The 20,448-nt window shown below is 44.1% G+C and overlaps 1 protein-coding gene across 1 annotated transcript; it reads left to right on the top strand.

The window, feature by feature from the left end:
- Nucleotides 1-803: 803 nt before the first annotated feature.
- LOC125886544 (axin-2-like) lies at nt 804-17,980 on the top strand. The gene is made up of 11 exons (XM_049572826.1): nt 804-1,192; nt 2,704-3,647; nt 6,021-6,161; nt 8,876-8,978; nt 10,831-10,971; nt 11,584-12,005; nt 12,129-12,278; nt 12,368-12,601; nt 12,773-12,877; nt 13,498-13,623; nt 16,174-17,980. Exons 2-11 carry the CDS (start codon nt 2,815-2,817, stop codon nt 16,298-16,300), a joined length of 2,382 nt encoding a protein of 793 aa, XP_049428783.1. The 5' UTR covers nt 804-1,192; nt 2,704-2,814; the 3' UTR covers nt 16,301-17,980.
- The last annotated feature ends 2,468 nt before the right edge of the window (nt 17,981-20,448 follow it).

The raw sequence follows: 20,448 nt of genomic DNA, 5'->3' as shown, positions 1-20,448 counted from the left end.
GTTTAAGTTTAGCATTTCCAAACTTGGCACTGTGTGACAATATGAAATTGCCACATAAAAATATCACCATACCCTATACATAGTATATACTATATAGTTCTTCTCTCTCTCTCTCTCTCTCTCTCTCACACACACACACACACACACACACACACACACACACTCTCTCTCTCTCTCTCTCTCTTGCTCTCTATCTTTGTCTATCATAGCTACATACATACATACATACATATATAGGCTATATATATATTTCTTTTTGCTTGCACTGCTGTGGATTGGGATAACAGTATTTTGTCTTTTTAATGGATGCAGAGACACAAGAAAAATTACTAATAGACTGAATCTTGAACAATGTTTCCAAACATCCTATACACTGTACAGCAATATGTAATGACAAAATATCTTGCTGTACAACCGGAGATACAATGAAGTGTAAGTATTATAAACCCTGTCATAATGGCTTTTCCCTCAGTTAGGTGAGCACACTAAACTCCCTCCTGTCACGTGAAGAGGCCACAGGCAACAAAAGTATCGCTTTTGTTTGCTTTGTGTTTCTGTTTAAACTTCGTATAGTAACAGACGGACTGTAGGAATAATACTATTGGCGCGGTAGATCACTTACTTCTGACGCTCTAAAGCCTCGGGGAGTTGGCTCTAGATTGCCTGCCTTTGATAAGGTCCTGGCATACATGTAAATCCTTTCTCCCCGTCTAGAAAAGTTTATTCAGCGTTAATGAACGTCTAAACGAAATGGCTTATTTACGAGAGAGTGTTGAGCGGAAAATATTCTGTAATGTATAGTCGTTTCTGTGGCTTTTTCTTTATTCTAGCTCGTTTTATCTTGTTTTATTTCATTGGTTGCTGCGAAGATGAGACGCTGTGTTTTATGTATCTTCCGAGACCAGGCCATCGGTTCGTTACTTTGAAGTCCACAGTTAAACCTTCAGCCCAGTTGGTTTAGAAACAGCCTGGAGGACTCGTACCGCCTGCCATGACTTCTTGAAATACTACCTGGGGAGAAAAGTCGAGGGCAAAACGCTTCTCTCCTTTATTCTCGGCTGCATTCAAATTGTCCACTGTGATAGGACATTACAGGACGGAGAGCGGCACCGAGGCGTTTGTAGCACAGCCTGTTGTTGGACTACTTTACTTTCACGTTTTCAAAAAGGGAGGCTACTCGGGTACATGGATGGTAAGTTGTAGGAAAGCTGTTCCACAGGCCCCCTCTCTTGGCCGCTTTGATGTGCTGCTGCTGAGCTTTGAAGTTGAGAAATGCGGGCTATGTTTCTTGTTTGTGGGCGAGAAATACGGTGAGATAGATAAGAAGCTTATGTGTGTGTGTGTGTGTGTGTGTGTGTGTGTGTGTGTGTTTCTGTGTGTGTTTGTGTGTGCGCGCGCGCTTGTGAATGTGTAGCCCAGATAAAAACCGAATATTTGTCGGGTGGTGCGTCTTCTAGCTGGGAAAAAAGTGGGATGTATTCTTCAATCGCGCCCCTCCACCTCCTCTTTTACCTCCTCCAGATTTTGACACCCCCAGTGATCTACATAGAGACTCAGCCTGCCTACTTTGAGGTCAGTTGTTGAATGGGACAGGGTACATCAAACTACAGCGCTTGTTTTGCAGCGAGATAGGACACATGTGGCACGGCACAGGCTTTAAATAGTCCGTCATCGCTTTTTGTGCTGGATTACTGCTTGGAGAGTTTTGGACTGTATGAGGCTCTACCATACATGGAATAATAGTTGAACTTTTTAACGGGTTTTACTCCGGTTGGATCCTCTTTGCGATGGTATGTTGTTTTACGCACGTTTATTCAGCATTCATCCGCTGGATTTTAGGATCAGTGATGTTATGCTGCAGAGTTACACTGTCTGTTGAGACAGTGTGAATTATTATGTAGCGTTTGTAACACTTTGTGTCGTTTTAGCTGCGTATCGTTTGAGGTAACAAATCTCCTTGGATCTGGCACTGAGGCGCCGATTAAAATCACTGAACTTCTGAATTACGCTACTCCAAATCTATTGAGTCGTTCTGTCGTGTTGATAGTTGAGACACATCACCGGGGTTGAATAATGTCTCGTTATAGCATGCTGAGGCGATTGATCGCTCACAGTTGCGCGTGAGCGACTGGCTTTTCCCGCGGGGCTTTTTACCCCACGTACATTACAACGTTTAAGGTCATTGTGGAGCAGATCCGATGCATTTCCACTTGCTTGTACATTTCTGGGATGGTGAGGACAAGCGTGGGCTCCGGGTGGAAAAGAGCGTGTGTGTGTGTGTGTGTGTGTGTGTGTGTGTGTGTGTGTGTGTGTGTGTGTGTGTACGATGCAGACAGGGGTAGGGTACGGTCGTCCGAAACAGATTGGGAATTAATTGGAGTTGAAGCCTGTGACATGGACTCGTTAGGAAAACACGTGTAAGCCACAGTTGTGAGAATACGGTTTTGGTGAAGACTGAGGCTGTGTGAGATGATTACTCTTGTAAAATGTTTTTTGATGTGACAGATCAATGCACGTTGAGAATGTAGGCTGCAGTTGATCTCTCATTTAGATTATAAATAGATAAATGAAACGAAACGAGCCTTTCATATTTCCTTTCTCTGTGAACCCGGCGAGGGTTTTTGAAAGGGACTGTTTACTTGATGTCTTTCTTTGAAGTTCAGCAGGATCTGGCTTTGATTAGATCAATACTTTGTGTTTCAGAGTGAAGAGGAGCTGAGAAGCTCCCCCGCTGCTTTTAGAGAGTGAGGCGGATTAGGCTGGAGCTCAGTGGAGGCACAACGGCACTCTCACACGGCAACCGGAGCTGGAGCCATGAGCAGGGCGCTTACGGAGCACATCAGCAGTAGCTTCCGAGAAGATGCTCCTCGTCCTCCGGTACCGGGGGAGGAGGGAGAGGCGTCATGCTACAACCCCAGCAGATCTGCCAAAATGAGAGCCCAAAGTAAGGTTAAAGATACCCCCGCCGCCGCCGCACCTCCCGGCTCCACACCGCGGAGGAACGAGGATGGACTCGGGGAGCCAGAGGGCAGCGCGTCACCGGACTCGCCTCTAGTCCGGTGGACAAAGTCTCTGCATTTTCTCCTGGGCGACCAAGACGGCGCTCACCTCTTTAGGACCTTTTTGGAGCGGGAGAATTGCGTGGACACTTTGGACTTTTGGTTCGCCTGCAACGGCTTCAGGCAAATGGACTTAAAGGATACCAAAACGTTGCGAGTTGCCAAAGTTATTTTCAAGCGGTATATCGAGAACAATAGCATCGTAGCCAAGCAGCTGAAACCCGCCACCAAGATATTCATAAGGGATAGTATTAAGAAACAACAAATAGACTCTGCCATGTTTGACCAGGCACAGACGGAAATTCAGTCCAACATGGAAGAGAATGCATACCAGATGTTTTTGACCTCTGACATATACCTCGAATACGTGCGCACCGGCTGCGAAAACGCGGCGTACATGAACCACGGCAGCCTCGGGAGCCTCAAGCTGATGTGTGGATACCTTCCTCCTCTCATGGAGGAAGAGGAGTGGAGTTGTAATGACCTGAAGGCAAAAACGTTAGGGTCTGTGGTCGGACTCTCTGCGAAAACCCTGAGGGCTACTGCTACCATCCGAACAGCAGCTGAAGTGCTGGAGAATAGTTGCAGGTAAGAGCATTGCTCACTTGCAGGCATGCCTGTGTTGTTACATCTTATAATGCATGGTATTGTTTTTAGTACTGCAAACTCTCCTTGTAATCACCATTCCTTCATTAGTTAAACTCCAGTGAATATGTGGCAATTGGCAGTTATTTCACAAATGCCTAAGAGAGAGATAAAGGCACTTGATCAAAGAGTCTCAGAGGAACATGCCTGTATATTTGTGCCCTCCTGCCTTGCAGTTAGTCAAGGGGTTGGAGGGGCGGAGTGGGTACAAAACATCAATGGATCTGAGCCTTCCTTTTAAGTAAATGGTGTCTTGCAGGCAGCCCTCTGCTGGCTTGCTCAAGTTTCCTGTGCTTTGAAACCCTTCCTTCAGTTCAGGCACAAATTCAGACACCAAGCCTCATGTCTGTTACAGCTACATAAAACAGTATGATGCTATTGTAAAGTTACGCTGTATTTTTCATTTTTTCTACTCTAAGCCATATATTGATTATAAACTGTCACTAAATCTCCATAAACCAAAGAAATGCTCTTACAAAGTTAAGATAACTTTAGCAGTCAGTCTTATTCCAAGCAGAGACATTGTTCTATTGGTCAGAGATGAAAGCACAAGTGTTTGTGGAAAGCATTTGGGCTTTTATCTTAAGAGCCGTCCCACACGTTGTCCAACAGCTGAAATCTTTCCAAGCCAGGAACATTTTCAAAAGCGGGATTTTATGCATGAGCACCAAAGAGCACCTAAAATGTTTTTTTCACTCCAGTACTGTACTCTGTCCTCACATCTGGACGCAATTGTTGCTTAGAGGTTGGACAGTGTCTTACTATTTGGGATTGGTTTAAAAAAAAGTGCAATTTATAGATAAGCCACACTATCACACTCAAGTTAACTAAACTTTAAGTGTGACTAACAATTAAAAAAATGCCCATGTCGAGTAAGTAACCGATGAGCCCAAGGTTTTTTGACATGTGGCCATCTCCTGGTTTCCTGGTGTGATCCCCTGCATTCTTGTTTTTCACTAAAAGAAAATGGGAGGGAGAGAGCCCCCTCTTTCTCCCTTCCGTCAGCCGCGCTCTCCCCCTGCCCCTCATCATCTCTGTAGGTCAACCAATTTCCATCTCAAACATGTGGAACTAATTTTGCCACTGCACAGATTCGTTTTTCCCCTCTTTTTTTTGAGAAACCTCAGATACTCGACTCCAAAGTGATAGATAAACTCAACAACAAAACATCCTCAGCTTAGTTCCGCAGCTTCAACCACCAATCCCACTTTGCCATAGATTGAGTGTGTGTCTCAGTGTTTTACTTCCTCTTTCTTTTTCTATCCAGCACTTTTATCTCTCCCTTTTTGAAAAAAAACAAAAACAAAAAACTGTCTGACAGAGACTAAGCATGCTTTGGAGAGAAACAGGGAGAGACAAGAGGAGAGGAAGGGGGGAAGACAGGAAGGAGGGGGGGATCATGAAAGAAAGAAAAGAGATGGAGAAAGAGAGCGGGGGGTGCAGAGAGCCCAGCTGTGCTAAATACCTGACTCTTTGCGCGGACCTTCCAAAGGTCAGGTTTGTGCTTGGGGCCTACGGCTTTAGTCATGCTGGGGTTCTCCTCTCAGCACTCCCGGCAGAAGGCATTCTCATAAAGAAAGGGGCCCTCCTTCCCCCTTTCCCTCTCTCTCTCTCTCTAAAGCCCAAGTTCCCCCTTCCTCTTCTTCCCTCCCTCTTCCTTGTCCACCCCCTTCACTACTGAAACAGGAATGCAACACAGCAGGAGAGAGTAGAAAGACAGAGAGAGACTTTAGAAAGAAAAGCAGGGGAGAATGGGTAAAGGAGGGGCCCTAGACTGGATGATAGAGAGAGAGAAAGATAAAAGTGGGAGAGCATGGAGGAGAAAAAACTCCAAGGAAAGAGAGACTGGAGTGTCAGAGTGGAAAAGTGCAGGAATATGGGCCTGGCCTAGACAAAAGGGTGTGAAGATAGCAGAAAAGAGAAAAGGAAGGGAAATGTGGTTTGTTTATTCACAAAGAAAGGCTGCTCACTTCAAGCACTCCAACCATCACCCCTCACCCCCACTCCCAATCACACAACCCCTGTATGATAGGGAAGGCTGACATAAAGGAGAGTTGAAATAAAAGACAACCCATACATCCACCTCTAATGCTGTCACATTCCTTTGGCCTCAGAGTCTTATGAGGGTGACTCCAATTGCAGAAATCTAAAGAAAAATCCAACAACACAAACTCAAACACATCACATTTGCTTTCAAAATTTGATACAATTTTTCAGGGAATGAAACACAGAGCATGGAAACTCTCACATCTCTCCACTGTCAAGAGGGACATCACATTAAAATATGGCATTTTTTCCCTTTCTTTATCTTTGAAGGTCCCACCGTCGAGGAGACCCTGCCAGCCCCTACTTTGTCAACTCTGGCTACATTTTTGCCCCTGCCACCAGTGCCAATGACAGTGAGATCTCCAGCGATGCCACAACAGACGATTCCATGTCCATGACAGACAGTAGCGTGTAAGTGGTTTTAGTTTTTATCTATCAAAAACTTCATTGATCAGTTTCATTTTAACCCAGATAATGTAGCAACTTCAAAAGGCTAATTTCCATTACCAAAGCTCTGTGAATTTGGTTGTTTCCAAGTTATCTAAATATGCCTGGACCAGGGTTCAGTCAATACCTTTCCAGGAAAAAGTCTAGGGGTGTGAAGGAAAATATTTGGCCCTGTAGTCCAACAGATTCAATTTTTCTCAAGGCCAGGGGACTACACTGTTGTGAAATAATGGTCCATAATGTATTATAATTATCCTCCATGATTGACTCCAGGTAATTCTATTAATGTGTAGTTGTGACTGTGGCCTCCAGGGAGATAACTCTGGGAAAGTCATTATGTCTGAGGACCTTTTGAAGTTTATTCTGATGCGTTGCAGGCTGGAGAGAAGGGTGAAAAAAATGAGTATGTCTTGATGTGGGTGGGGGCGTTGCCTGATTTTCCTCAAAGTTGAAATGTATCCATCCCACCCACCCTTCTGCCACAACAGACTTGTTTTTTTCATATTATCTAATCGCTTTTTCCCTTTGAAGAGCTGGAGGAGAGGGGGAGGGAAATGGCCATTCGGGCCTCAAGACAAACTCATTGAAAAATGTTGGCACTAAATGAAAGGAGGCTTACTCACATGGTGGGTCGGTTTCCTGCCACTGGCCTCTGCAGCGTGCTGAGATCATGTGTCTTTGAGGCTTTCTCAGGGGTTACTCATTTCTAGACCTTGGGACAAGGCATGAGGAACTCCCCCTGGCCAGACTAGGGCACCCCTGAAAAATCACCTCACCCACCCAACCCTCCACAGCTTCTGTCCTCCACCCTCCAGAGCCAATAGCAGGAGTGGTTAGGCTCGAAGTGCAAGGGAGTGAGAAAATAAAGTGCATGGAGTATAAAGGGCTTAACTGAATCGCTTTCAGCCTATTGTTAGGTGAGGGGAGCTTAGGGGGATAAGAGGGTGGCTGGCTGCTTTGAAAATGACTTGCACAACTGAATAGGAGATCCCCATAAAGTAAGGGCCCATGAAACCATAAAAGAGTCCACGGCTGTTTTCTCTACCCCAACCTGGACAAAGCACCCGGCTGTCACATGGTTCCCCATGGTGGAGACAATTTGGATTGATAAAAACATAGTTTGTGATAGAGAAGTTGCCAGCTTTGTGTGGGAATGGTGATTTGCCACTAAGTTTTGGGTTCTTGTTAGCACGCAAGTACCTCTGGGCTGTTGAGTTTTACTTTTGAAGAGTTTCCTGTGTTTCTTCCTGCACCTTGAGGGACGATGGCTTGTAGTCTCAGGGGTACAGTTTGTGAAGCATTGATTTTGGTAGTAGGCCCTTACTTACAAGAAGCTTGCTGCAACAAGGGTGATATCGGCAGCTTGGCTCCATTATCTGATTCTTCTTGACAATGTCACCCTGAAATATGACTTGCAGACATTGTTTAGGGAATTAGAAAAAATAGATTCATTGTTGAACAGCGTCATGTGTCAAAGTCATATACTTTAAATAGTTTTCACCAAGGTCTTTGACACAGCAATTTCTCCTGTTCTTCTCATCTCTCTGCACCCCTAACTGATTTTAATAAAAACACAGCTTCTTCCTCTCTCATTGGAGGGAACAATTTGATTAGTGTGTCCTTTTACAGTGGTTAAAAGGCACACTGCAAATTTGAATCTCATTTCCCAGATAAAGAACAAGACGAGGAGGATTTGGGAAGGGGGGGGGGGGGATTTTTTTTCTCTTTTTGCTTATATCTTATTTATGGATTTACTTGGACGCTGGGGAATGCTGCTGCACCAACTTCAAACATTACCTTATCTTACAAACCAGCCTTTTGATGTTGCTGAGATCAGAGGCTCACAGCACAGCGCTTGCCAAACGAAGATGGCAGCGGGTGCATATGTGCTTGAGTGTGAGATTTCAAAGAGGCAGCAGAAAAAGTAGCGTTTGGGCTAGGTCAGACACTTCTGAGCAGCCAAAACGGCCAAGATAATTGGCCCAGCTTAAGTGGCAGCTGACTGGAAAAGCTAGCAGACACAGAATGAAAAATGGAGAATACGATTCCCAGAACAAATGCTTAATTGTCCGGAGACTACTGGTATTCCTAGCTCCATCTTTATTTTCATATTAATATATCAGAGCTACAAAGCCAGCAGCACTTAAGCAGCGCTTGCTCACTGTAGTTGTAGTGTCTGACTGAAAGCAGCTACTGAGGTTAGTGCTAATTCGTCTGCTTTTCAAACAGCCGCTGTCAAAGTTGACAAGGACTGATGTAATCTTATCGGTAGGGCTCTTCTTTTGAAGCTCACAGTGGGGTGTTTAGCATATCTCTATCATTGTCCTGGTGTGTTTTGTTATGTGTGTTTTTGTTGCCTTGGCTTCAAGGGCTCCCCGGCCTTTTGATTTAGCTGTAATGTGCCTAGTGGGTGGTTACTGGGTGGTGTTGTGTCGGTCACTTGAATGATAACTGCCTGCTAAGGGCTCCTTCTCCACAAAGATTGGCTAATGGAGCTAATGTACCAACAGTTGATGGTATTGTGACCTGCATGATGAGTTGACATAAATGATGAAAAATAGCATCAACTAGCTAGTTGATTATAATAGACAAAATAGCCAAATGTAAATGTGGGTAATCTAAGTGGTCCTTTTTTTTTTACCAAATGTAAACATGTAATATCTTTGTTTTTTTTACAGAGATGGAATCCCTCCGTATAAGCTGGGCACTAAGAAGCAACTCCAGCGAGAGATACATCGCAGTGTCAAGATCAATGGCCAGATAACGCTACCCCACTTCCCTGTAAGTCCTACTTTCTTAAGTTATACTTCCTGTCAGTGTTTCCTTTTTTTGTAATCTGCTAAACTCAAACTTTTACACGCTGACAGACAACTGGGTCCTGATTCCCTCGAGGAGTTGCGCTTTATTTTATTTTTTAGTTTTTTTCAGAGCTTGTGTTGTGACAGAATTCTATATTTCATTCCCTGGCTCATTTTCATATAAAAGTCAGGGTAAATGAAAGGCAGGATTTGCATACCACTTCACTTCTTCTGCTGTTTCAAGTCCCCACCCCCCCACCCCCTTTCCCAGTAGTTTCTGTAGGGCTGTAAATATAAATTTGTGTTGTCATCTTTGTATTCTGTCTCAGTAACTAACTGTAGTATGTCACAAAGCGTCATAGCTGTATGTATGCATGCATCAATAATAGCTTTGTTATAGCATCGGATACAGACATTGCAACGGGGCTAATGGTAATGATTAAATTGAACTGGCTAAACGATTACAAAAACTTAGGTTTGGATCCCAGCAGATGAACAGGAAACACATCACTATGCAGTTCTGCTTTTGTCTCCTCCCTATTTGGGTCATGTGGTGTATGTGCTTTGAATTTTAGATTTTGTTGACCTGCTGACATTGTTGTGAGGAGGTTCAAGGAACTGGGTTAGAACAGATTGACACAGGTTAGGAGGTTGGTCTGTTTGAGGCAAGAAAAGAAATTCTTTTGTCTTGATATCCAAACAGGTATGTGTATGTGGAAGAGTTGTGTGTTGTGTGCATGCAATTGACAGTGTTGTCTGTTCCACCTTTTTTCTCTCTCTTCCTCTCTGTCTTTTCTCTCTCTCTCTCAATCTCTCTCTCTCTTTTCCTTTCCCACTTGCACTCCTTTAATGTCTCCCTCCTGATTTGGAGATGGCTCTGTCTCCCATGATGCACCAGCCCCAGGCAGCGGGGGCCCCGTGCAGGGCTGGCGCTCCTTTGCCAGCAGCTCTGCTTGCCTTTCTTCTTCTTCCCTTCATCGTGTCTACAAAGAGATGAGAGGAACAACAAAAAAAAGAGTCAAAATCAAGAAAGCCAGTGTGCCAAATAACAAAAAAGTAAGAAAGGGAGAGAGAGAAGCCGGTGCATATAGTTAAAGAAAAAGGAGGATAATGTGACTAGAGTACCTCTGAGCTGCCCTGCATGCAGCCGGGAAATAAATTACTTCTTCCCCTCAGATCTTCCCAGTATTTGACTCCTCTATCCTCTCCCTCCCTCTTTTCCCTCTTTCTCTGTCTTGCTCTCTCTCTGCCACCATTGCCACTTCCCTAACGCACATCTCAATCCTCTTCCTCTTTTTTCATGCTGTTAATTTTGTCCTCCTCTCCCTTTTTTCTTCCCCTCTCCTCACTCTCTCTTCTCTGTCGATATCTGGCTTTTATTCGGAGATTTAAAGCTGCGTGTCCCTCCCACCCCTAGTGTGCGTTTGATGTTTGACAAGGGCCCTTTGAAGTGTGCTGACTTCAGAGGCTGCCTAGCTGATGGCTTGGTCGGGCTACAGAGGGTGCAGGCAGGGGGCCTCCCCTCCGAGCGAGACCAACTGCTACCCCGCCATCACTACCCCCTTTTCTCCCCCTCACCCAGAAGCCTGGCACTGCCAAGGGCACTGGGCATAAGAAGATCTAGGGAGGGATGGGCGGCGGAGAAGGTTCAGGTTAGCTGGAGGGCAAGGGCATCTGGATTAGGCTTTTTGGAATAGTATCAGGCTTTTTGGAACAAGACAGGATTAGGGCAAGGGCAGTGGATTAATGCAACATACTGCATCTGTCAGAAACACTCCGCAGTTACACTCAAACGCACTTACTAAAATGTCCTCTCTGTGTTGTTTACCCTGCAGAGGACACATCGGCTGCCTAAGGAGATGACCCCTGTTGAGCCCTCAGCCTTTGCTGCCCAACTTATATCCCGGCTAGAGAAGCTGAAGCGAGAGCAGGACACCATGAGCTCATTGGAGGAGAGGCTGCAGCAGATCCAGGAGGTAACAAATGCAAACAAACCTGCGCTAAACAGTCTGAAACCTGCACTGACAATAGGCATGGCTGCCACTTAGAATTTCAAACCTGTATCCAAGTTAACTCAGGACGATGGTTCCATATTGCACCACAAAAGATTCACTGCCAGCTTCAGCATCTTGAGGAACAGGGAAAAGACCAAGGGATTTGAAAGTCTGTTTTGGTTTAGCTCCTTCTTCCCTTTTCCTCTCTGTCCTCCACTACTTCATCTGGAGAAACTTTCAAACTTATGTTTCTAGACACACTTGAAGCTCCTTCAAATAGTTAGCACTTAGCTACTCTCCAGTGGCACGTTTGCTGAGTATGTGTAGTGCCAGTCTCTTTGTGAAGCACAGGCACACTCTGCATTATAGATGAAGCGCACCCAAAGCCTGTTAGTGAAGATAACAGTGCGGCAAAAAGGAAACTCAAATCAAGTTATCCAGGCGTTTGCTCTCCCTGACTTCAGAGGATGATAGATATAAGTTGGTGTAAGTTGAGACATAAATTCCTCTGCTTGGTGCCTTTGACTGTGACTGTGTATGAATGTTTAGTCAGTTTCCTTAACTTTTTTTTTTTTTTTTTTACTCTTTGTCCAGGAGGAGGAACGGGAGGAGAGTGGTGACCTTACCAGCAGCACCTCTCTTCATCACCCCCTGCTCCCCTCTGGCAGCCAATGCGAGGAAGACCCTCAGGCTATCCTGGACGAGCACTTGTCCCGTGTCCTGAAGACACCTGGCTGCCAGTCACCGGGTGTGGTTAGACACTCGCCGCGATCGCGATCCCCAGATAGGACAGGTGCTATGGTTTCCTCAGGCCACGGACCCTTCTTTGGTGCTTATCCTGGGGCCACCAAAGTTCTGATGACAGGCAGACAGTCCACAAAGCACATCCACCACCACTACATTCATCATCACCATGCTGCGCCCAAGACCAAGGAGCAGATTGAGGCTGAAGCGGCTCAGCGCGTGCAGTGCCTCTGCCCTCCAGGGGGCGCCAATTATTCTGACTTCACCCACGCGTGAGTGTAACTGAGCTGTGTTGAAACTAGCTGCCAGTCAGCTTCGTACCTTGTATTTCCTCAGTTTGTCCAGTGGTAAAGCTGCTCTTTCTGGCCCTGACTTGCCTCTCTGTCTACCTTCAGTCGCTGCAGCACTTTGTCCAGACGACCAGTCAAGAGCACAGATGAGGGCGTGTCTTCCCCGCACCTTCCCCTGGACGCCACCGACCGCTCTCAAAATGTTTGGCAGTGGATCCTAGAGAGTGAGAGGCAGGGCAAGCACAAGCCACACAGGTAAGCCACACAGCATTTGTTGTATCACACGACGCAAGTGTCTCGAGACCCCAGTTCATGCTGTATATTGACTATTATCATTCTAACAGCACTCAAGGCCTAAAGAAGTCCAACCCGCTTGACTCCAAGACTCTACCTGGTCGGACCCACTCCTCTTGGGGCGGAGGCGGCATTGGCAGCGGGGCTCACCTCCGTGGCCACCACCCAGGCCACCCATTCATCCAGGACCCAGCGATGCCACCCCTGCCCCCACCCAACACCCTAGCACAGCTAGAGGAGGCCTGTCGCAGACTAGAAGAGGTCTCCAAGCCACCAAAACAAAGGTAGGACACACATTTAGTGTTACACTTAGAACCAACATTTGCCAATCATACATATTCCCAATTTTCCACATCTCATTGACCATGTTAGAATGTGTTGTAAGTGGTGTCCAGTGGTTTCTCTTCATACTGATTTGATTATTAATTACTTATTGATCTCTGTGATTTTAACAGGCATTCAACAACAGCCAGCAGCCTTCAGAGAGACAGGAGCCATCCAGCAGCTGCCTTCCCCACTGGAGGCAGTCCGCTAGCCAGCCCTGGACTCCAAGCAGACGAGTACGGGTGTCTTCTTTTACTGCACTGCTCTGGAATCTATGACACAGTCCTGTCTTTGTTTCTATAGCTCAGCTTTTCTTCATTTCTTTCCCATTTGCTTTCTAGTTTCCCAGATTTAATTTCTCATATACTTAGACACTTTTTCAAGCGTTCTCTCTCTCTCCCCAAGCTTGTTTCCTCAGATTTTCTTGCGCTTTCCTTCAAAGAGAGATGTTGTGAGTCAGCATAGCTCTGTCTTTGAACTCCTCTTCTCTCGCTTTTTAATCATTTAAGATTAAACGTGCTTTAATACGGAATCCTAACTACCCACCCGTCTCCCAACACACACACTCACCACTGGAACCCAACAAAGATGTGTTAAGTAGCCTCTGGTAACTCAAATGCATTGGCCCCCTTCATACATTTATTGTTGAATGGGTTGGGTGTTTGATGTTAAGTTACAGCCACCTGACTGTGAGGCCTCTTTTAGATTTAATTGGTTGACCCTTTGGGTTAGCCAGCTGTCTGTTGGCATCCTTAACTAATTTTACTCCAAAAATTCTTTGTCTGCATACAACAATCTGACTCCTTTTCCTACATGCACAGCTGTTTAAAAAACTGTTTTCATTTTATACTTTCAGGTCTAAGGAGCTAGTGGTCACCTACTTCTTCTGTGGTGAGGAGATTCCTTATCGCAGCATGATGAAGACCCACTGCCTCACCCTCGGACACTTCAAGGAACAGCTCAGCAAGAAAGGCAACTACCGGTAAATATGAACCACTGACAACAGCACACAAATCACAGCATGCTAGCATGCACTCAGATGTTTGTTCACACCTGTTTGGATGGGTTTGGCGCTGTAGCTGGGTTAGTTATCTGTGTATGTATGTGCATTTGTTATTGTGTTTGTATTATTGTGTCTGCTGAGTGGGAGTGTGAAATACTGGAGCCCGATAGTTGAAAAGACTGGGCTGATCCACTGTATTCAGAGCTTACAGAGAGAGCGGGGAGGAGGAGGGGGGGTCTGGAGCGAATTTTTTCCCACATCTGGTACTGATTTCCATGGTAAGGCAGCCTTAATAGATATGGCTTTGAAGACTGGGCCATTTTATTTCGTGCACAAAGACCATTCCGAGGCCTTCAAATTCCTCCTCCACACTATTGCATCAGGCATTAAAATCAAATGCCGCAAGCACCTTCTTCTGTTAATGACTGATAGCAGTTAACACAGCAAAAACACCTCCTGCCAGTGTCAGATGATGACGGGGAATTCCTAAACACTGTAAAGACTTACTAAGTAATTTAAAATATGTTAGTATGAGGACATTTTAATCAGTGAAGTCCAGACTTGCTTTATCAAGTAACTGTTCTAGTTCTGCGTAGGACGTATCCTATTGAAAACACAAAGCCTTGCATGCCCATGACATCAACATTAGGTTACAACCACATCTGCTTGTTAGGCAAGAGAGTAGGCCTGCAAACAAGTCATTGCACCCCTGCTATCCCATAACTCTTGAGCGAGCGAATGAGAAGGGGGAGGTGGGGATAAGCGTCTGGCTTCAATGGCAGCAGAATGTGTGGAGTTGGTTAATTTGGACATGGCAGCGGTACAGTGGAGAACAGTACGCCGCAGATCTGCCAGACGATATTGGCGCCAGATGTTGCGAAGAGAGAAAAATCCTGCCACATAAAACATGTTCCAATAGAAAGACTTTTTCTGTCTCACTCTCTGAAACAAAGCAATGACTTTGAATTATTTGTGAGTGAAAATACAGCATTTTCCTCTGGGGGAAAAAAAAAAAAATCCAGCCGATTTTATTATTTGGTTTCTACTAATGAAGATGAAAAGGCTAAATCCTGCCCAGCAAAGCTTAGACAGCAGAGGAGAACTTTGCTGAAATATCATATCATGAAACAAGGCCATCATTCCTCTGTCACATCGCTGCACACTTGACGATTAAGTCTTGCAGCTGTGGTAACACAACCTCCTCCTTCATTTATGTGTAATTACGATCAGCATGGCAAATAAAACTCTGTGTGTACGTTTTTGTACGCCCATCCTTACATGTGTTGTTTGAATGACTCTAAGCTGAGCCATTGCTCATAAAACAGCTTTTTTTCCTCCTCCCTTTTTTCGTCTTCTTCTTTTTTTTTGTATTCTGTACGCAGGCACACATGGGCAAAATGAGGCATTTTTCCATTACAAAGCTTATCATTAAATCCCCTCCCGCTGATCTTTTGCTGGGTTTAAAGTAGAGAGGAGAAATCATTAGGAGCTCCAGGAGACGTCACAGTCACCGGGACCAAGCTAACCCTGGGAGTTATCTCTGCTTGAGAGACGAAGAAGAGTGGGCTAGCTTAGTGACCTGTGACCTCAAGGAGACTGTCTGAGCGGTCGCCCCCTCCACCTCCCCTCCCCTCCCAGGGTAAAGCCCCTCAGGCTCGGCCCACATCCAACCTATCACACCCACTCACTGAGCCAGGGAAGGCCCGCGCTCCACTTCCCCCTACTTTCTTCCCTTCCTGCTCCCCCTTTTTACTCTGTTCTCCGCTGGTGATCGGAAAGCTGCCCGAAGTGTGTGTATTTCTGCGATGGCAAGTAAGAGAGAAACCCAGGGCATGTGCAAGGAGTAGAGTGTGCTCCTGCAGTCACAGGCAGACTCTCAGGCACCTGAAATGCCAGCCTGTGTGACAGAAAGGCCCTTCATTTGACAGCCAGCCCAATTAGAAGTCATGGAGTCACAGAGAGGGAGGGGGCACTGCTGAAAAGAGAGAGGGGGGAGGGGGCTTAAGACAGCCTCAAATTAACCCTTCAACTTTAATAAGACCTTGCAGGACAGATTGGCATCTGAAGAATGGCCAGCAGTGGATAAGGAGACAAACACACATGGATGAACACACACACAAACAGGCTGTTTCTAGCAGCTTGAATTATCATAGGGAGTGTTTAAACGGAGGGTTCAGCTCTGTTTGTGCAGCGGTGTGATGTGGAGTCAGGCTCTGCCTTTGAAGTGTGCAGGGATGGCATTGAAGGCTATGACTAAGTTGTTTTGAGCAGGATCCATTTCTGGCTCTCAGAGTGTGTGTGTTTGTGTTTGATTTGGACTAAAGGGAGTTGTGCGTGAGCATGTATATGGAAGTAGTCGTGTAGGTGCCTCAAAGCGGTTTAAAACATGATGAAATGTATCAGATGCACTCCTGCTGCCACTCTGTCAGTTTTCGTTTGAGTTCAATTTTTTTGTTTTTTTGTTTTCCACGTACACCTACGCTCAACATTTTCTAATCACTGACCTCTCTCTTTGTTTGTCCCCCACAGGTACTACTTCAAGAAAGCCAGTGATGAGTTCGAGTGTGGTGCTGTGTTCGAGGAGGTATGGGAGGACGCCTCTGTGTTACCCATGTATGAGGGCAAGGTCCTGGGCAAGGTGGAGAGGATGGACTAAAAGCCACTTTGTTGCCAACCAACCGACACCCTTTCTCGCCCAACCAAAAGCTAAACTGTCCCGAAATAATTTGAGCAAGAGACTCTTTGTAATTAACAAAAAAAAACTCTGGACTCTTTTTTCTATTTCTTAATATTAAGCTAAACAGAGTTAATATATCCAGCACAAGAGGAGTGATTGAAGGAAGACGAGCCAATGAAGTATGCCGAACCCAGAGGAGGTGCCGCCCCTCCCTGACTTTATCAACCAATCAGCCTTAGACCTTAACACAAGGGAATGACAAGAGAGACTTTAAAAGACCAATACAAGGATCATGATGATGATTGGAGGCCAGTGGGGGGGAGACCCCGCCTCTTCTTGAATATAACCACTGAAGATGTAGATGACTGTTTTGTTGTGATGTGATGAGAGACTGATTGTGCGTTCACGCCGGCTTCCCAGCCGAGTGCAACGGACTATCAGGCGCTGAAGACACAGCGCCACCAACCTGCTCTTACACTCCAACATCGTTACAAAAACATCTGTACATGTGCATATACATACATGCATATATGTATATATACATGTATTATATATATAGATGCTTTTTGTCATGAGTTGAAAGTTTTTATTAAGTATTTATTGAAAAAAACAACCCGATCTTTTCCCCATCTCCCTTCCTAAGTCCTCTTAAACCTGTGTCCCTCCCCTTCCCTATATCCAGCCAATGGGCAAGCTGCTTTGAATGTTGGGAAAATACTGTGGTGATATTGTTTAGTGTTTGTTTGTTTTTACTTTACACAAAGGATGTGACACTAGCCTAGCACCTCCCATAGCCTTGTAGCCCCGTCTGATCGAAACTAACAACCTTTGCGGCGGTCGTGTCTGAGGCACACTCCCTCCTCTATTCTAATGGTCAATCCTAGTCTTATATGCTGCTGATAGTTTGTAACCCCTTTTTTTTCTCTCAGTCCGGCAACAGAGCTCAATCTTTTTTGTTGTGCCTTTGTTTATAAGCCAGGCATTGCACGAGGTGGGGAGGGGGGTCGAAAACAGTCGCAAATACACACAGAGAGGAGACCTGGAGCACAAGCTGTACCATCTAATAATGGCAGTGTTTACAGCCCGCACACCAAAATAACTTGTGCTAACAAGAGCAAGTTTGGGTCACTGAGAACGACTTCTTGAGGAAGTCAGCTAGCATGTCAAAAAATACACACACACACACACACACACAAAAAGAAAAAAAAAAAGTGAAGAATTATGGCTCCAATATCCTTTGAATGTCGTTACAGTAACATCGTATATAGCAGAGCTCCTGTATACATTGTAATTATGCATTCTGAAGTATGGATACTGACATATGTGATGCACAGATAAAGTACACACACACATAAACACACACACTCAGTATCGCTGGTGTTTAATGAGTACAGCACCTGTGCCTACATGGATGCCATACCATGTGCTACCCTGTTTCAGGGTTTTAATATATATCCCTTGGTTTTCAGAAGGGTTTTATGTTGAAAAGATATTTTTATGCTTTTAATAATATCCTATAATCATGTTTTGTTTTGTTTTGTTTTGACACCACGGCCTTTTATTGTTTTGTTTCATTCTATCTAAACTGTAAATTATACAATATATAAAGAGTTTCATTTAAAGATTTACATGGACCTATAATTATTGTAATTATTGAGAGCTGTAGCCTTTATTAAAGTTTTATATTTTTCAAATGAAAGCTGATGTATGTGAATTTTCTTCTGACATGATTGTCCAGAATATCACGTTACTCATTTTCACAGCACTTCTAATGTCACAGGGTGTCTGCAGGTCCTTAAAAAGTCTTACATTCAATATGATAAATATTAGGCCTTAAAAGTCAGAGTCTTATATTATCTCTTTGTCAAAATGAGTCAAGCTTTTCTGCACATTTAAATCTTTATACCTACCATTGAACCTAAGACTGTATTTTACTTCATACTTGCATTTACGTGTTGGCCAAGTGTAAATTAACCTTACTCACTCTAGTAACCATATTACTACATAAAACCTGCCTCTGCACAGAGCCACACATACACTACTTACCTTTATACCTACCTGCAGTGCTTGAATAAGAAAAACATGATTTGTCCAAAATGTAGTTAAATTTGGTTACAGCTTATCTTTAAAAGGTCTAAAAAAAACAGTATTAAGTATCTGATAAGTGTGGACACCCTGTGTAATCATGGTATCTTTTCATATCACAACCTGCACAACAAACTCTCAAGTAAAAAAGAAGGTGTTTTTTTTGACAGTTATTGCAAAGGAACAGAAGTGGACTAAAGCAGTGGTTCTTGAATGGTCCAGCCACAGCATGCAGATCTCTCCTTAGTGATTAGTTCAAGGTCCACACAGCATAATCCATTAAGCATCATTCTTGCAATCCAGCTAGTTTGCTGTCTCTGTCTCAAGTAGCTGTCCGTTAGTCACTGGGTATTATCCATATAGCATACTTTTTCTTTTTACTTTTAGTAGGTGCTGCAGCTGCCCTTAATAATACGTACTGTTGAATGCAGTATACACACAATCGGAACATACTACTGTCTCACAATGTTTCACCCTGAACTTTGACACTCTTTCTTTCATATCCATTACCATGGATATAAAACAAAATGCCATTCACCGAGTTCGCCAAAGACAGAGGTCGACCTGGAGAGCTCCAATGTTGGTATTTTGCAATAAGTAATAACTGCATACATTGTAGATCCTAACATATTATATTCACAATTGTAAAATTACAGAGGCTATACAGTTGTCTGTCATCGTTATTTAATATTTAAGCCCTTTTGTTTTTGGTTTATGATTATTTAATTCCACTAAACAGTTAACATTCCTATTGCTACTAACTGAGTGGTCATCAGTCACCTCACCTGAATAGGCTGTCATGACTTCTGACACAGTCAATGTGACATATCTGTCACTGCAAAAGACTGTAGGCCAGAATAGCCAGAGAAGCGCATGGCCTTGCATATTGCAAAATCCGACCAAATGGAATAGAACATCCTGGTATTTTTGGCATACTGTATTTGACAGTTAATGTATTGGGACACGCTAAAGCTTTTCTTGCATACTATATAGTATGGGTATTAGAACACAGAGACTAATTTTACAGCAGGAAATGGCACTTCACAATAAAAGCTCTGTGCTGGAAATTTACTGTACCTTAAAATAAAGTGTGTTTTTTACAAACTTGACATATCCTCAAGTCACACCCATTCAGCATGGATCCGTGACCCACTTTTGGACCACGACCCACCAGTTGGAAACCAATAGACTACAGTGTTTCGTCCATTCAAAGGAACTTAGAAAGCTGAAGCTGGTCAGTTACACCTGGTAATGTCTAAACATTCGTGCAAATCTAGAAAAGCAAAAATCGCGGATTCAGCACCTAAAATATTTAAGCAGTCAAGTGTTAAACAACAAGCTTCAGACTCCTCAGGGAAGGAATTGTAACACTCCTGATATGAATCTGGGCAGTGATCTTTCTTGCGTGTAATCCCCTCTCCTGAAATACTATTTGTAAACAAATGTACTGCTAGTTAAAACCCACTAAAACATCAGCATCAGCTCTCCTTTCAGAAATGTATGCCTTTAACTAAATGATAAAAAATATTGGATAGTGGAAATTACACTTCACACGATGCTATAGTGAAATGATATATACTGAAAATGACAATTCGCTAAGTAGGACAGCTCTATGGAACCTGTTGTTAAATACTTGCAAGAATTAATCTTGACAGTTACCTGCCTTCTGTATAACCTTCGTGTCTTTCTCAGTAATGAAAAACATAAAATGTTGTTGTAGTCGCCACCACTGAAGAGGTACAGTAGTACTGTGATCACATCACAATGCAGAGTGAAGGTGGAGAGGTGAACCTTCATTTAAACCAAATGGTTAATTAAATTCTTGTAGCTGCATCATACAGATAGGAGTGGACTGAGCTAGACTGAGAACCTGAACATGTCTGTGCTGGAAAAATAGTTCATGAATGTAAGCTGTTAATTCACTGCGTAAACAGAAATCACTAAAAGCTTGTGTTACAGCCTCTCAGTGGTTAAATGTGCACGTTCTGTATTCAGTACTGTATTCAGCACTTAAATGGGAGACATTAGACATGGAAATGGGG

Source organism: Epinephelus fuscoguttatus, linkage group LG3 (genome assembly GCF_011397635.1).
Source record: "Epinephelus fuscoguttatus linkage group LG3, E.fuscoguttatus.final_Chr_v1".
Classification (NCBI taxonomy): Eukaryota; Metazoa; Chordata; class Actinopteri; order Perciformes; family Serranidae; genus Epinephelus; species Epinephelus fuscoguttatus.
Note: the sequence above shows the minus strand (reverse complement) of the source record. Positions and strands in the feature narration are given on the sequence as shown.